The 18237-nt window shown below is 38.9% G+C and overlaps 1 protein-coding gene across 3 annotated transcripts in view; it reads left to right on the plus strand.

Moving 5' to 3' along the window:
• Window positions 1–18237, plus strand: part of TRAM1 (translocation associated membrane protein 1) — a 33775-nt gene that overhangs the window by 6557 nt on the left and 8981 nt on the right. Inside the window, exons 2-11 of one of the 3 annotated variants that reach the window (XM_070382279.1) lie at window positions 3796–3859; window positions 5622–5740; window positions 5855–5971; window positions 7253–7311; window positions 8976–9060; window positions 15396–15466; window positions 15573–15677; window positions 16510–16653; window positions 17565–17725; window positions 17892–18061. In XM_070382279.1, the coding sequence (XP_070238380.1) occupies window positions 3796–3859; window positions 5622–5740; window positions 5855–5971; window positions 7253–7311; window positions 8976–9060; window positions 15396–15466; window positions 15573–15677; window positions 16510–16653; window positions 17565–17725; window positions 17892–18061 (1095 nt within the window). Of the gene's footprint in view, window positions 1–3795; window positions 3860–5618; window positions 5741–5854; window positions 5972–7252; window positions 7312–8975; window positions 9061–15395; window positions 15467–15572; window positions 15678–16509; window positions 16654–17564; window positions 17726–17891; window positions 18062–18237 lie in introns of all 3 variants that reach the window. The other 2 variants (XM_070382278.1, XM_070382280.1) reach the window with 2 other exon arrangements.

Below are 18237 nucleotides of genomic sequence, written 5' to 3' on the forward strand. Positions count from 1 at the left end.
ATGTTTCCCCTCTGGCTTTTGGGGTATCCAGCTCTCTTCATTCTCTGCTGTTTCTCTCTGATCATTTCTTGTTATTTCCCCACCAGCCTTTCTCTGCCCTCTCCATGGTTCTGATTTGTCCTGCTTATCAAGTCCTGTACACTCTCTACAGAGGACTTACATATTTCCACAGCCTGCACTGTGTACTATCTATTCTCTATAAAGAGAGACGTCCAAAAATCCTTGAGCCTGGCCCTTCCTGCGGAGCTCCAGGAGCGGGCCTCACCTGCCTGTTGGTCTTTCCACCTGCACATCTCCAAGAAATCTAAGTTTACTGAAAACTCCTCTTTCCCTAAAACCTGTTGTTCCTCCTGTATTCCCCATTTTTATTAATAGTATTGTTTTTCACCTACTTGTTGAAGCATCAGTACATGATCTCTGATTCTTCCCTCCTGCTTAACAAACTTTCAGTCAGTTCAGTCACTCAGTCATGTCCGACTCTCTGTGACCACATGAACTGCAGCACGCCAGGCCTCCCTGTCCATCACCAACTCCCGGAGCTTACCCAAACTCATGTGGATTGAGTCGGTGATACCATCCAACCATCTCATCCTCTGTCGTCCCCCTCTCCTGCCCTCAATCTTTCCCAGCATCAGGGTCTTTTCAAATGAGTCAGCTCTTCACATCAGGTGGCCAAAGTATTGGAGTTTCAGCTTCAACATCAGTCCTTCCAATGAACACCCAGGACCGATCTCCTTTAGGATAGACTGGTTGGATTTGCTTGCAGTCCAAGGAACTCTCAAGAGTCTTCTCCAACACCACAGTTCAAAAGTATCAATTCTTGGGCACTCAGCTTTCTTTATAGTCCAACTCTCACGTCCATACATGACCACTGGAAAAACCATAGCCTTGACTAGACGGACCTTTGTTGGCAAATTAAGGTCTCTGCTTTTTAATATGCTATCTAGGTTGGTCTTAACTTTCCTTCCAAGGAGTAAGCGTCTTAATTTCATGGCTGCAATCACTATCTGCAGTGATTTTGAAGCCCCCAAAAATAAACTCAGCCACTATTTCCACTGTTTCCCGATCTGTTTGCCATGAAGTGATGGGACCAGATGCCATGATCTTTGTTTTCTGAATGTTGAGCTTTAAGCCAACTTTTTCACTCTCCTCTTTCACTTTCATCAAGAGGCTCTTTAGTTCTTCTTCGCTTTCTGCCATAACGGTGGTGTCATCTGCATATCTGAGGTTATTGATATTTCTCCCGGCAATCTTTTTTTTTTTTTGGAGACTAATTACTTTACAATATTGTATTGGTTTTGCCATACATTGACATGAATCCGCCACGGGTGTACATGTGTTCCCCATCCTGAACCCCCCTCCTACCTCCCGCCCCATCCCATCCCTCTGGGTCATCCCAGTGCACCAGCCCCGAGCACCCGGTATCATGCATCGAACCTGGACTGGCGATCCGTTTCACATATGATAATATACATATTTCAATGCCATTCTCCCAAACCATCTCCCAGCAATCTTGATTCCAGGTTGTGCTTCATCCAGCCCAGCATTTCTCATGATGTCCTCTGCATAGAAGTTAAATAAGCAGGGTGACAATATGCAGCCTTGACGGACTCCTTTTCCTATTTGGAGTCAGTCTGTTGTTCCATGTCCAGTTCTAACTGTTGCTTCCTGACCTGCATACAGATTTCTCAAGAGGCAGGTCAGGTGATCTGGTATTCCCATCTCTCAGAATTTTCCACAGTTTATTGTGATACACACAGTCAAAGGCTTTGGCATAGTCAATAAAGCAGAAATAGATGTTTTTCTGGAACTCTCTTGCTTTTTCTATGATCCAGCAGATGTTGGCAATTTGATCTTTGGTTCCTCTGCCTTTTCTAAAACCAGCTTGAACATCAGGAAGTTCACGGTACACATATTGCTGAAGCCTGGCTTGGAGAAATTTGAGCCTTACTTAACTAGAATGTGAGATGAGTGCAGTTGTTTGGCATTGCCTTTCTTTGGGATTGGAATGAAAACTGACCTTTTCCAGTCCTGTGGCCACTGCTGAGTTTTCCAAATTTGCTGACATATTGAGTGCAGCACTTTCACAGCATCATCAAATCTTTTAGGATTTAAAATAGCTCAAATGGAATTCCATCACCTCCACTAACCTTATTCTGCCTCAAAAGTTCCACCTCTCTTCTACCACCGCTGCCTTAGTTCAAGCCTTATTAGCTTTCATGGGGTTTCTCTCATACTTGACTTGCCTCCTTGCTCCAATTTATTTTTGTCTGATATTTATTTAGTAATGTTGATCAATCACTGAATAAATGCCACACACCCTGCTGGACTTTGAGCTTCTAGTGATGAACAGAAATCAGCATAGTCCTGGCTTTTACAGAGGTTACTGTGATGGGTAACAGCAGTATGAATATCACCATGCCCAGAGTGTGCATTTTGTAAGAATGGAACCCAGGTCTCTGAGGCCGTCTAACAAAGGAAATGACCTATCCTAAAAGGCAGGGAAGGCTTCCTTGAAACGGTGTAGTTGACCTGAGATCCCGATTGGAGAGGTTTTCCAGCAGTGTTTCAGATGCTCACAGAGCCCTGGGTGGGAGGAGTGCAGGAGGCAGGGCCAGACCCTGGAGTTTGTTCTCATCCTGCAAAGAATGGGACTCAACTGGAGGACCTTCGGGGTGGGTAGAGGAAGGGTGGGTGGGCCTGGGGAGTGTGATCACCTGATGGAGGGCAAGATTCTGGTTGCCAGCTGGAGTGTGGATCTGAGGGTGACTTGGGGGGCCAGCGCTGGGCCACAGTCAGCTGTCTCTCTAAACACCAGTAACTCCCTCTCCTCAAATTGTCTGGTCAGGCTAAAATAAAGTCTACACTACTTAGATCAGCACACTAGGCCCTTCCTCATGTCCACCTGTTACGCCTGACCTCCTGGTTCCAGCTTCTTGACCTTTGCGCTTCCCTTTTTCCTACCTGGGCTGTCCTTTCCATCCCCTGAGAGGGAAGTTTTCTTTGCCAGCATGAGCTGCTCAGGCACCACATCTCCTGTAGAGCCTTTCCTCACCTCCAGAAGAAAACAGAACCTCACTCCTCACCCCAGGAAGAAATCAAAAACAAAAAAAAATGCATTGTTTCTCCTCAGTTCCTGTTGGCTCTGATTCTTTGGTATTATAACCATTTGTTTCTTCCAAAACCCAAATAAGTTTCGAGTCGTCTGGATCATATCATTCATCTCTGTTATCATTTCTTGCCTGGTATAGTGCTTGGTGCCTATGAATATCGAGTAAGTGTTCCATTTTTCTGTTGTGACCACTTTGCTTATACTGGTCGTCAGGTCAGTTAAACACTTATTGACCGTGTATCTATGCCACGCGTGCGGGAGATTAACGCCACAGACCCTGCCTTTGGTCCGTTTTCGTCCTGGTAACGGTGCTCCCTTTTCTTTCATTCATTTACATTAAAAATTTTTCTTGATGGCAATTTTGTGTTCATTGTACAGGTAGAGAGAGAAACATTATTTATCAAAAACACTGTTTACTGGAACTGCAGTATCTCTTTTTTGAAATCTTAAAGTTAGAAGTGGATTGCACAATCCCACCTAAATTGCAGACTGCTCTGGTGAATTAAGTTAACTTCAAGCTCCTTGGCGAGGGGGGATCCCAGTTGCGCCTGTCCGGGTGACACAGGAACTGGGGGGCCCTCCTTGGTTCTTAGATGTAGGGACAGAACTTGAAATGTTTTTTCCCCCGGAGTTGCTCTTTGGGTGAGAGTCACAAATTGACCTGATCTTTTTTTTCTTTCCAGATAACAGCAAAAGTTTCTATCATTTTTGTTACTCTTCAGTACAATGTTACCCTCCCTGCCACAGGTAGGTGCTTTCTTTTGAAATTTTCTGGTTAAGTAGAAGAGTTCATTTGGGCAGATTTGGAAATTTCTGTGAATGCTAGGTTCTTCATTATCTTCACAGATCTCATTCATGATGAGAATGAATATTATTCTTGATGATTTTGTCATAATGCAAGATCTGATGTTTTGGGTTGACCTCACCCTGTATGAAAATCAGTTTTTATGTGTTTAATGTTTACTGTGTACTTTTGTCAGTGGGCTTGAAATTCCATGGAAGAACAGGGTTTTTGTGGGGGTTTTTTTTTTTTTTTTGTCCTTCTCTTCCCTCTGATCTTTTCATAAGAAAATCCTAAGAATAGATATTTTGCATTTGTCTGAAGTGTCGTTGTTGAGTCAAGGTTTCTAAAGGCCCAATGTTCAGGTTCAGTTTTTTTGACTTATGAGTTCTGTTTGGGAACTGTAGTAAGAACCCTCTTAAGCCCATTTTGGAGAAGGCAATGGCACCCCACTCCAGTACTCTTGCCTGGAAAATCCCATGGATGGAGGAGCCTGGTGGGCTGCAGTCCATGGGGTCACTGGGAGTCGGACACGACTAAGCGACTTCACTTTCACTTTTCACTTTCATGCATTGGAGAAGGAAATGGCAGCCCACTCCAGTGTTCTTGCCTGGAGAATCCCAGGGACGGGGGAGCCTGGTGGGCTGCCATCTGTGGGGTCGCACAGAGTCGGACACAACTGAAGTGACTTAGCAGCAGCAGCAGCAAGCCCATTTTATCGTTGCTTTTTGGTTGTGCTCTACCATTCTATCAGTTATTTTGATGAGAGAGTGACAGTAAGCTCTAAGAGATATCTTGGGAATAGCATCCAAACTACATTTTTAGGTTTTATTTCAAAAATTTTTTCTAGATTATGCTAGGTGAGAATCAAGTTGTTATTGAAAATTGATTATAGTTGAATATAGTAATGTAATTAATTAGCATGGATGAGGGGTGGGGTATTCACTTAACAAGATAACATATTCAGGCAGTAAATTTGTCCCCAGTCTCTCTATTTAGAATGTAAGAAATAATTACACAACATGGAGTTGGGTTTTTGTTCAGTTTTATCATTTTGTAAATATTTGGTTTAGTAATTTAGATATCAGATTACTGAAAACCACAGAGTTGTTTAGAAATTTGAGTATGCCAGAGAAGAACAAAGCTCTTTTACCAACTCACAAGTATTTGCTTAAGTCTTGTTCTGGAAAATTAGCAGTTTTAAAGACTGAAAACAATTGCAGCAGTTGCTTCTGTCTTCCCTGCTTAGAGTTCAAAACTAAATCAAATCAAAGTCAGCTTTTCTATCAGAATCATAAATATGGTATCTAGTTTGAAGAATAGAGCTAGAAAGTTGAAAGTTTCAAAAGTTCCATGAAAACACAGGCAAATGGGCTAAGTATAACTTACTTTGATATAACCGAAATATAACCTGCTCTGCCCCTGGGATATCCAGGGGTCTGAGTGTGGCCTCCCCTACCCCGTGTTCTGATCTTTAATGGCTGTAACTAACCTGTGTCAAGTCTTTGTAAGTAATTTCTGAAACTTTAGACTTCTAGGTAATATCAGTTTTCATTGCTGCTAAGACTCAAGGTGTCCAAAAGCATATTCTGTGATGTTTCTATAAACTTATTTATTAGATTAGTCTTCTTTTGTTTGTTTCCATAACTGTGTTGTACTTAGTGCTGTTTTTATAATCTTATGTATATTTTTGTGTGTGTGTGTGTCCTGTTGTTTGGCCTTCAGAAGAACAAGCTACTGAATCAGCGTTCCTTTATTACTATGGTATCAAAGATTTGGCTACAGTTTTCTTCTACATGCTAGTGGCGATAATTATTCATGCCATAATTCAAGAATATGTGTTGGATGTAAGTATACAATCTTAGAAATCTATACTTTGTAAAATACTAGCTCTCCATACCATTATAGTTATGTTAAATGCATTTTTATAATCTTAAATTAACAATTGTTTTTATTTTTAGAAAATTAACAGGCGAATGCATTTCTCCAAAACGAAACACAGCAAGTTTAATGAATCTGGTCAGCTTAGTGCATTCTACCTGTTTTCTTGTATTTGGGGCACATTCATTCTCGTATCTGTAAGTATGTACTATGCTTAAATTCTCATCTCTCAGAGTATTTAATTATGTACTCAGAACAGGAAATGATGTCCTATTTTTAGCATTCATAAGCAAACCCTGAACCTTAGAAAAATTCCTCTTCTGTTGTTCTTATCTAGGATTAGGAGTTCTGCTATTGAACTAGTATAAATCAGGTTTCATCAGTAAGCCTCTCTTTAAGTTTTTATACAGCAAAAATTGCCAACTATGTTCAGTGTTCCAGAAAGCCTTACTCAGTTTTAGTCGATCTGAATGTTGTCTTCATATCTTGTAGTCATTTGCAAGTGGCTCTGTATTAGCAGAAAGGGTGAATTATCGGTGCTACTTTCACAAGGTTGCATGTATACTAGAGATGAATAAATAGGCCAAGTGAATTTTCCAGGGTATGACACAGTTGGAGACAGACCAAAACTCAGCTTTTCAAGTCCAGTGCTTGTTCCATTGTAAACTCCTGCCTTAGTGATACTTTATAGATGAATATAAAATTCAGCTTAAAATCTATCTTATATACTCAGAAAATTTTTTTTTATTATTGATGTACACAAATTCTGTCTTACACAGTTTTAAAAAAACAAATGTGTTTAAAACCTCAATAGGTATTAAGGGTAAGTTGCTTCAGTTTTTTCTATATGTACATATGTGATAATTCTCACTAAACAGATCTGGTTATCTAAGAAAAAGACATGGTTATTATGTGGACATGCATGCATGCGTGCTAAGTTACTTCAGTCATGTCTGACTCTTGCGACCCCATGGAGTGCAGCCCGCCAGGCACCTCCGTCCATGGGATTCTCCAGGCAAGAATACTGGAGTGGGCTGCTGTTTCCTTCTCCTTCTGTGGACATAATCTTATAAAACTTGGCAGCACCTTGCTCCTCTGTCTCCTGTCAGGTGCCCCCTCTTTTGGAACCCTTTCTTTGATTACCCCGAGAAAAAATTCTTCCTTGATGACTGTTACGTGCCATTACTGTTTTTTGGTTGTGTTTGCATATGTGTCTTTTTTACTCTCCTGGATTGAAAGAATTTCAAAAGCCAGGAATTATGTCTTTTCGAACTTCACATCACTGATTGATTTTCCCATCACTAAAGTAAGCAGTTCGACTGAATGAAAAATAACTAAAACATCTAAAATGTTTGACTTCCGTGGACCCTTTGGAACTTGAGATGGAGAGTTGTAAATGTGCAAGAAATGAAAATACTGTCTTATTTTCTAAGGAATTTACATGCTCATTAGGCTAATTTTTGTATCTTCTCTCTTAGGAAAACTACATCTCAGACCCGACTATTTTGTGGAGGGCTTATCCCCATAACCTGATGACGTAAGTCATTTTTAGTAGACTTTTCTCACTTAAGGGCCATGGTCACGTCTTTAAGCAGGATTTGTTTGTTACTCTCTTTTAAGACCTGAGGCATATTCATACAATAAGTATGTCTTTGGCAGTCACACTGTTATAAGAGCAAAACACTGCTCTGTGCTTTTATTATGCATATAGTCTTTTCAGTATGTCTGTTACCTAAAGAGAACTGATTTTAATGGTAATCCTAATTTAGTCCTCTGTCTTCTTTTCCCTCATCTTTTCTCCTCATTCCTGCTCGATCGTCTACACACTTTTGCTCCTTTTCTTTACCCTAGTCTCTTTTCTTCCATTTCTTCTCTCTTACACTATAAGCTTGAGGATAGAGACTTTCACTTTTTTGGCCCCCAAGGTTTCTGTACAGTGTGCTATAAGAAGCTCAGGGGTCTCCAAGTCAGCTAGCTAAGTTATTCATTCTTCAAGCCCAGTTCTAAAACGTCTGTTCCATGTTTTCCTTGCTCCTTTAGCCTATGTGGGCTTCTGCTTTCCAGACTTTTTCGTTTTGTTGTGCAGTATTTTATGTTCATACATTGTCTTGGCTGCTCTGTAATTGTCTCATTTATGTAAGTCAGTCTTATGTTGTGCCCATGCCCACCAAGACGGTATGTAATTGACAGCAGAAGGAATTGTCTCTTCATATCCTTTGCTGTGCCAGCTGTAGGGGCTTATCATCTAGGCAGTAGTCAGTGGATGCATTGTGATGGGAGAATTGGAGAAAAAGATATGAAGAGAGTAACATGACCTACAGTATTACCATATTCTGCTGAGCCATTCTAACTTTTAAAAAGTGTATTAATTCAATGAACTTTTGTAGAATGGGGATATAAATATCATATTATGTGGGACTGTATTTTCTCCCCTTCCCTGTCCTCCTTCCCCTCTCTCCCTACAGAATTATTCAGATAGGCTTTGTGTTTTCCACTTTAGACCTCTGGAGGAGATGGGGAGGGAATGCAGAAAAGAGAAGGTCTAGAGGGGTGTGGTGTAAAGAGACTGTGGACTTTAGATTGATGAAAATGTGTCTCCTAGGAGCCCTTCCGTGCCTTATTCCTCTCTTGAATCCGAGTTTGCTTCCATTTATTAGGGGTTCTCAAGTGTCTCAACCAGGTAGAGTTACCATGTTTCCCTAAGGAAAAATCCAGAGGTTGTTTGTAATTGGGATTGTCTCAGTTTCCAGTGCTGGTGAATCTGTGCACCTTCACTTCTTCACCATCTTTTTGCCCTTCCTACTTCCCTTTCAAGGAACCCTTACAGATGTGTGATTTGATTCCCTCAGAGACACGTTCCGCATATTTTCAGTAGCTAACAGGCATACTCACAGTACTAACTCACTCATAGGCAAGGGGCTCTGTTTCCTCGTAGCTTGCTTGGTTGCTCCCAGGGTTCTGTGGATCATGTCTTTGCTTCTGCTATTTAGTCCAGAAGAACTGACTGATGGTGGGGAGACCCTGGGGGGCAGGGGAAGGGGGCTACTGCCGAGTAAAGTACAGGAAGTATTGTAAGGGGACCTGAAATGGTAACACAAAGGTGGCTACTTAGCATGTCCTGATCTCCAGTGTTTGTTTTTACTTTATTCTTTAAAGATTTTGTGCTTTAAACAATATGTTCTACTTTTTTGTGTTAAACAGATTTCAGATGAAGTTTTTCTACATATCACAGTTGGCATACTGGTTTCATGCTTTTCCTGAACTCTACTTCCAGAAAACCAAAAAAGTAAGCAGGGGTTTTGTAATTTTTAGATTTGTCTTGTCATTTTTGCCTTTTTTTGAAAAGTTGTTTTAAAATTAAATATTTCCTCACATCTCTAGCCTCCCTTTCCCCTCTCCCATCCCCCCACTATTGTCTCACCTCCTCTTTTTCCATACAGACTAAATGTCTTTAAGTATTTATTTATTGCAGAAACTTTTATTCGGTTCAACTTAAGAGGGGGGGATCTTACATTTGACATGCTAATTTCTTGTTTTAAAATTGTATTAGTGGTAATTTAAAATTTAAACAAGTCTTGCAATGTAAAATGTAATATTCAATTTGTGTTACTGATACGCTTAGCAATTTCACAAGTGAGACCAAATGGATTAATTAGATTCTTCTGCAACTAATGGTACTGTGTATAAGTCCCAGAGAAAAATTCAATATTGAGAAAAGTAAACCAGAGTTAAATATTCACCTTGAATCTTTCCCTAGTGAAATAGGTAGGAAAGATGTTCATTTGTCTTGTTTGAACAGTAACTCAGCTATTAGAGCATTGCAGTAGCCTCCTGTGTAGTTTTACCCTCGGTACCTCTGAAGTCAGTCTTACCTGATGTCACAGAGTAAACTTTGTTTCCTTTATTTAACTCTTTCTCTTCTAAAAAGTGTACTAGGTCCTTTTGCTCTAAATTAAAATCAAGCTGCTCACCTGTGTTCCCAGGGTTCTTCCCATCTGTGCCCCTGTCCCCTGGCCCCTTTTTCTTCCCTTTTTGTACCTCATTCAGTTTTAACATTCTCTAATTTTATAATCCCAGCACATAGTTCTTTTCTGGGGGATACCTTTTCTAGTAAATTAATTAATCAAGCACTTTTATTCTCCTTTGGGGAGAGACTGTTTTTAAAATCCCTGTATATGAACTGACATGTTGGTGGGGGGTGGGGGGGTAGGGGGCGGCGGGTGATGGATAAAAAGAAAGTCATGAGTTAACAGCCATAGTTGGGAGACAGGTACATGGGGATTCATTATGCTCTCTGTGGGTTGTGTGTATTTTACATTTTTCCACATTTAAAACATTGGTTTTAAAATCCCCTTACTTTGAGTAGCTTTTCCAAAACAGAAATGTAACCACCCATCCAGTGACCATTTTACCTCTGCCTTCTTAAAAGCCACACTTCTTTCTATATGTACTCTGGGTAGTTAATTCATGAATGTAAGTGCTTGATTTTATTGCTGTGTTGTATCTGTGCTTTTTGTGTCCTGTGTGTCGGTCATGATTGATGACCATGTAAAGCACCATCCATGTAAAGTAGAATGGTTTTCTAGTTAAGTTGATTATAAGAATTAGGATGAAGATCCATAAAACCTTTGACTTAGAACTGTCTTAAGATAAAGTTCGCTTTCTTGGTCACACTAGCCATGTCACAAATGCTCATTGGCCACAAATGATTTCACAGTCTGCCATTTTGGATCAGAGACAGAACCTAGCCCTCATTGCAGAAAGTTCTGTGGAGCACTGCTGAGACTGTCATAGTCCTTGATGTCTCAGTACCATGGTTCAGATGTTTAGATCTTTCCTCATGTACTTTTGTACTTATGGATGTTTTAACCTCTGGGTTTCATTATGAGTTCATATGTCTATATATTGTTCATTGACCATGTAAGTAGAGCAGGACATTTCAAAGTAATTGTTCATTTTAGTTCTCAAAGCTCTTTTCTTATCAATTCCTGCCAGATGGCATTTCTCCAAAAATGCAATCTAATTTTTATGGAATAATTTGCATAACTTAGAACTTAACTGAAACTATTTTTAACACCTACATATGACAGTCGAAAGTAACTGTTGCAAGTAATTAACATAATTTGAAAGTAACAGCTGCATATGTGTTCAACGGTTTCTTAAAATTTACTCTATAAGAATTATTTTTGGAAGAACTCTTCACTGGAAAAAAATTAGTACAGTGGTTATTTTGACCCAGTCCTACAGAGAAATGGAAAAAGGAACACAGTAGCAATTCAAGAGGTGTGTTAGTCACAAATAACTCAGTTTCTTTTAAGAAGGATATTTTAATTGTATGTAATATGTACCTTTCAATATAAACAGTCCTCTCTTTTGTCCATAAGAGGATTCAAAATGTAATTTCTTAGCCAACTTGAGTATAAGAATTTTCAGGAAAGTGTGGATGGAATATCCAAATGTTTTATTTCTGATATTCAGATTATTTGGTTTAATTATCCATATTGTATATGATATAAAATATATTAAATTCTTAAAAAGCTTTTTGCCCACTCCTTCCTGAGGGTTACATTCATACTTTTCATGTGCGACTTGTTGTTAATATCTGTCCTTCATCACGGGCGCTTCCTTGACTTATTTAAATCAGTTTTTCCAGAGTACATCGTTACTCTGTCTTATTGATTCCTCCACTAACCTTGTGTAAGCATTTAGAAATGACATTGGTTGAGTTTTCTCAGGTTATGTATCTTAACCCATTTATTTGTTGTTTAAAATAAAGTAATCAATACAGATCTCTGTAGTATGAGAGCTTTGAAAAAATTTATATATGAGATGACTACATTTTTGGTTTAGGGGAAAATCTTTGCCTTATATTTGGGCATATATGCGATATTCAGTTTAAAGTAAAGTTCATATTTTAGTACTGTGTAAAGAAAAACATTTCCTTATAAAAATAGAAATTTACCAAAGTACACGGCTGACCTTTTTAGTAAAAGATGTTGGAATAACAACCAAATATGTCACCTGAAGTTATTTATAATTTTAGCATATGTTTTGATTCAAGTGTACTGTGTTTATTAGGTATTCAATGGAAAAGGAGACTTATCAGAATTTTAAGTCATTATTCTATGACTTTGTCCTTATATAAACTACTTGAATATTAGCATTAAGCATATATAAGGACTTGGCAACTGCTCAGTTTCATTACATATTTTTTCCATTCAGGTATAAGAAAGTTTGTAAATAAAACCTCATTTCTGACTTGTGGTAAAAAGAGTTTATTTACATAACAAAATCATAGGGTGGTGAGTCTTGAAAAACCAAAATAGCTTTTTCTCATCCACATTTGCATTCATCTAGACTCTAGATTCTAGAACAGTTACGAGCCACCCTTGGATGGCGTGCTAACTCCCTAATTGAAATCTGTGATGTGGCCAGTTAACTGATACTGTGAACTGCCTCTAAGAGTACCAACATCTTTTCTCACTGATCTTTCCACCCAGCCTTCTCTTTTCTCACTGATCCCCACACCCCAGGGAAACATGTAAGCCCCAGAGACTGTGGTGCTGGGTAAGGTCTTTATTGTGGGCCCCAGGCATGTAAGCCCCAGAAGGGCTGTAACCCTATGAGGATTGAAGAATGTCAGAGGAAGTCTGGTCTCATTTTAAAAATCATGCTACATCACACCTGTCACCTTATTGTTAATAGGGGAATACCTTTAACCTGCACTCTCCACCACTCCTTGCAGTAGACCCCTCCCTGTCACTCATTTATTTTGATACTTTTGTCTGGTTCAGCTTTGAATGTGCAAACATTGCTTTAGAGACACTGGCCAGTTTATAGAAGGCTCAAGTTTCTATTACTTAGAAAAAGATTTCTTGGCACTCTGTCCTTCTGGAAAAGCTCTTGCTAAGGATTTGATAGTTGTGGAGATGGGACCTTTGGTGCTGTTTTACTCACCATGATTGACTCGGTTGGTTGCTATCAGAAAGGCAGGGCTGAGATGCAAAGTTGAACTTGAATTTAGGGAAGAAGCTCTTGGCTTTTCTTTAACTAAGAGCAAGTGAAACCTTGCCTCACATAATTAGGTTGAGATTTAAGGAGAAAAAATAAAAGAGAAATGGAATGACCTTTTGAAATATAGTATGTTTGTAATTTATAGTAGTGTTTTTAGATTTGTCTAATAGGAAGAAAGATAGGCAGCTTATGTTCTCTACTAAATGGTGTATTTTTAAAACCTATTTGTGTTTCTTCTTTTTTAAAAAACAAATCTTTTTTTTCTTTAATCTTTCCAAGCAGTTACACTGCTATAGTTTTTCCATCAGTTATTTCAGCAAATTAGTTTTTTACATTGATTTACACAATTGTTATGTAATAAAATGAGTTTAGTGTCCAATCAGCAATTTTTAATCTTTTTAAAAAGCTTTTATTATAAGTATCAAGGGTCCTCTTGGTGTTGTTTTCCCCTCAGAAGTTTGGAACATTGTTTAGCATACATCTGAAGGAATATGGCATTGTTTCGTGTATGTAGTCACTGACATGCCACCTCACTGCAACTTAGAATGTATTTAAAATTGTAGTGAGGAGCTTCCCTGGCAGTCCAGTGGTTATTAAGACTTCCAATGGAGAGGGTGCAGGTTTGATCCCTGGTTGGGAAGCCACATGCCTTGCAGCTGAAAAACCAAATGGTCCACATCAAAAAAAAAAAAAAAATCTTTAGAAACAATAAAATAAAAATAAAATTATCATGAAAGTTAAAGTGTTTTGTTGACTATCTAAAATCATTTTGTACAGTGCCAATGATATATGCACCACACTTTCAGAAATACAACTACCATGTATTTAGTGACACCTCTGTTTCCATAGGGTGTCAAATTGCAATTATAACACTACAGCTGAGCTGGTCCAAAATGATTTTAAGAGAGTAAAGAGACTTCGTTGTGGTTGAACTTTGCCATGTTATCACAACACCTTTCTTTCTCGCTCATTTAGTAAGGAAAAATACTTCATTGGAAGTTTGAAAATTATGTGGAGAAAATTGTCAGCCAGCCTTAGTTCTTTCTCCAGTTGGAAGCTCCACTATACACTTAGTATTGTGTCTTGGGAATTTTCCCCGAGAGTTCCACAGTATAGGACTCTATATAGTTTTGTTCAACTGTCGTACGTTCTCTAACACTTGATCTTTGTACCATTCTTACTGGAAAAGACTTTTCAGTTTCAAAACTACACTTAAAAACTCTACTCTTTCTCGGAAGATTTGGTGAAGTAACTGTACTTGAATTGTAGGGGCTGAAAGAGAAGAGATCTGCGTTCAGCTCTCCTGTATGCCAGAGACAAGTTAGTGAGGTTCCAGGCAAATGGTGCTCAGTTTGCTGACATCAACCATATTGTAATCATTTTAATTAGAGCTGCAGTACATGAATAGTACTAGCCAGGCTAGTAGAACCATATATGTGGTAAACTGCCAAAAACAGAGTAGAAATGAGCGGTACAGGCATTTCCTAAATTAACAAGTGTTTATAGGGCCTGCTGTTCATTTTTTGCAAACATTTTTGACTGTAACCTAAGGTGAAAAACTATAGAGTTTACATTATAATTCTGCGTGTGTGTGTACTGCTGCTGCTGCTGCTGCTAAGTCGCTTCAGTGGAGTCCGACTCTCTGCAACCCCATAGACGGCAGCCCACCAGGCTCCCCCGTACCTGGGATTCTCAAGGCAAGAACACCGGAGTGGGTTGCCATTTCCTTCTCCAATGCATGAAAGTGAAAAGTGAAAGTGAAATCACTCAGTCGTGTCCGACTCTTCGCAACCCCATGGACTGTACAGGGCCCTCCATCCATGGGATTTTCCAGGCAAGAGTATTGGAGTGGGGTGCCATTGCCTTCTCTGTGTGTGTGTACAGGTGTGTGTAAAATCTGGAATAAAACTTTGGTGAAACAATATAATATGCTGTACACTCTAGCATTTTTTAAATTGTATTTCATATTTCAAAAGATGTTAGGTGACTCCCAAATTAATTTTATGAATCACTTGACTTAAACATCTTTGAAAACCACTATTTCTAAGATAACCAAGTCATTAAGAACTATGGGGGCCGGGGGCGGGAAGGAAAAGCAAAAGTAAAATCTGAATACCTGACTTATAGGGTTATTAAGAGGATAAAGAATATACAATTAGATGGTATCCTAAGTGAGAAGATAAATTTTAACCTTTGGTTTTAATGACTTGACTGACAGTGAAATGAAAGGGACTGAAAAACGTGAATACTATTTGGGTAAACAAAGGAATCTCTGCTGGTATAAACATAGCGGTTTTAATGTTAGAAGGACATTATGGTTATTAAGATTGTGTCATTTAATATTGTTTATTATAAAAAGAATCACTCAGTACTAAAAGGGATTTGGAGTTCATCTGATTCAAGCAAACCCAGGTGTTATTCACATTTCCAGATGAGTAGATGAAGCCAAGAGAGGGTAAAGGACTGTGGCCAGTTGGGGTGAGCAGTTGGAGTGGGTGCCAGGCAGAGTGGTCTTCAGGTCTTCTGTGACAGTACATTTTCACACTACTTCTCCAAACAGAACTACTTCCCCCGGTTTTAACCTGTTGTGCAATTTTCTGTTTACAGGAAGATATTCCTCGTCAGCTCGTCTACATCGGCCTTTACCTCTTTCACATTGCTGGAGCTTACCTTTTAAAGTGAGTTGGGATTTTTCTTGGGTGTGCTTATGGACTGGGCAGATAGTATGCTACTCTGTCTTAATTCGTAATTAATCTTTTCATTTTAAATGTGTTCTTCTAACAGCTTGAATCATCTAGGACTTGTGCTTTTGGTGCTACACTATTTTGTCGAGTTTCTTTTCCACATTTCCCGCCTATTTTACTTTAGTGACGAAAAGTATCAGAAAGGGTGAGTCTTTCAACCATTCTGTTTCTTGTGTAATTAAAGTCTGTGCTTATGTTGGAAAGGACCATGCTATTGCCAAGGTCCATGCTATTGTCAATTATGTTGCTTTATAAGCTACTTTAAATAAAATGACACTTTTTAACAATTGAAGTTGGTATTTTGTTCTCTAAAATAGTCTTTCTTAGCTTGAGAGATAGTATATTGGAACTCATAGTTTTGAAGGTTGATGAGGGTTTACTCAGACATATGAGAACTCAAAGTTCTCATACAACTTTTCCTATCTTGTTTAGTGCACATTGTTCTTTTGGAGAAGGAATAATGAGGAAAAGTGAACTTTCAGAAGAAATTGAAATAGTAGATTATAGAGCCTTAAAGATACAAAAATATTTTCATGGGAAAATTAAACTTGGACAGCATTGAAGTAATATGTATTGTAAAGAGTCTTGGGGGGAGAAAAAGTGAAACGAGGACTCTCATGAGAATTGAATACATGGCCTTTGTTTTTATTCAGCCTTTTCCAAAATTGTTCTATATACCAGGAGTTCTGAGAATCACTAATAGTTGTCATACACATACACAGAAAATCAGCTAAATGAAAAAAAAAACAAAATATTTCTTTAACTGAACTTCTAGAACCTGAAATATGCTCATATGTTATACAATCTCCAAGAATGTGATATAATATGAAGCATTTCCCTAGCATTTTATTTCAGAATCCTTTTTGCAGAACTTAGGAAATGCTGTTTTAATATGCATTTACTTAACAGGAATCTGTTTTCTACTAGAATCTTATCTTTGCAATTTTGTGAATCTGACTTTGACTTTTTTTTCACAGATTTTCTCTGTGGGCAGTTCTGTTTGTTTTGGGAAGACTTCTGACTTTAATTCTGTCGGTACTCACTGTTGGCTTTGGCCTAGCAAGAGCAGAGAACCAGAAGCTGGATTTCAGTACTGGAAACTTCAATGTGTTAGCTGTTAGGTAGGGTTGATTTAACACTTTTCTCACCTTGCCCTGCAATGTAGTATGTATTATCAATTTAAAATATGAATTGTCTAAAATCTAAAGGTATAATTATGAGAGGTAGGGGAAAATACTCATTTGATTTGATTTCATACCTATTGCAATTTCATGTATAAATTAAAGTGTCAATACTAAAGCATTTAGATACAAATAAACTTACAAAATAGAGACTCACAGACTTAGAAAAGGAACTTATGGTTACCAGGGGGAGGGGATAATTAGGGAGTTGGGGATGGACATGTGCACTCTGCTGTATTTTAAATGGATAACCAACAAGGGCCTACTGTATAGCACAGGGAACTCTGCTCAATGTTCTGTGCCAGCCTGGATTGGGAGAAGGATTTGAGGGAGAATGGATGCCTGTATATGCATGACTGGGTCCCTTTTCTGTTCACCTGAAACTACCACATGTTAATTGGCTATACCCCAATAAAAAATAAAAAGTTTAAAGTTTGGGAAAAAAATTACTACAGCATTTATTTAATTTCTGGGGTTAATTATTGTGCTCAATCACTTTAGTCATGTCCAACTCTTTTGACCCTGTAGACTGTAGCCAGCCAGGCTCCTCTGTCCATGGCATTCTCCAGGCAAGAATACTAGAGTGAGTTGCCATGCCCTCCTCCAAGGGATCTTCCCAACCCAGGGATCGAACCTGAGCCTCTTGCATCTCCTTCATTGGCAGGTGGATTCTTTACCACTAAGCCACCTGGGGTTAATTATTAGTGGGGTAATTATTCATTAATATAATCGTTGTCAATATAGTGGGAATTTAGCACTAAGTTAATACTGTCAAAGCAAGAGATACTACTTTATTCAATGGCATTGCTTGGGTACACATTAATTTTCTGTTTATTTCTTTGTATTCTCAGAATTGCTGTTCTGGCATCCATTTGCATTACCCAAGCGTTCATGATGTGGAAGTTCATTAATTTTCAGCTTCGAAGGTGGAGAGAACATTCTGCTTTTCAGGCACCAGCTGTGAAGAAGAAGCCACCAGTGACTAAAGGCAGGTCTTCTAGAAAAGGAACAGGTTTGTACTCAGTAAACAGTGAAAAACCTGAAGTAGAAAACACTTTTTTTTTTTTCATGTTTTGGGGTCTTATTTATAATCTTACTAAGATTTAAAATCTTAAAAAGAAGAGTTAATTCTGCTGCTAAGTCACTTCAGTCATGTCCGACTCTGTTCGACCCCATAGACGGCAGCCCACCATGCTCCCCCGTCCCTGGGATTCTCCAGGCAAGAACATGGAGTGGGTTGCCATTTCCTTCTCCAATGTGTGAAAGTGAAGTTGCTCAGTCGTGTCCGACTCCCAGCGACCCCATGGACTGCAGCCCACCAGGCTCCTCCATCCATGGGATTTTCCAGGCAAGAGTACTGGAGTGGGGTGCCATTGCCTTCTCTGAGAGTTAATTCTACTTACTAGCAAAATTAGAAAGAAAATCATTTGCCCCATCTTACAGTTTGGTGGTTCCCTCAAATCAGTTATTCCCCTCAAAAGCCATCCACTAAAGTTCTCTCTCGCAAGTTCTGCAGACTTGGTG

Source organism: Bos mutus, chromosome 14 (genome assembly GCF_027580195.1).
Source record: "Bos mutus isolate GX-2022 chromosome 14, NWIPB_WYAK_1.1, whole genome shotgun sequence".
Taxonomy (NCBI): Eukaryota; Metazoa; Chordata; class Mammalia; order Artiodactyla; family Bovidae; genus Bos; species Bos mutus.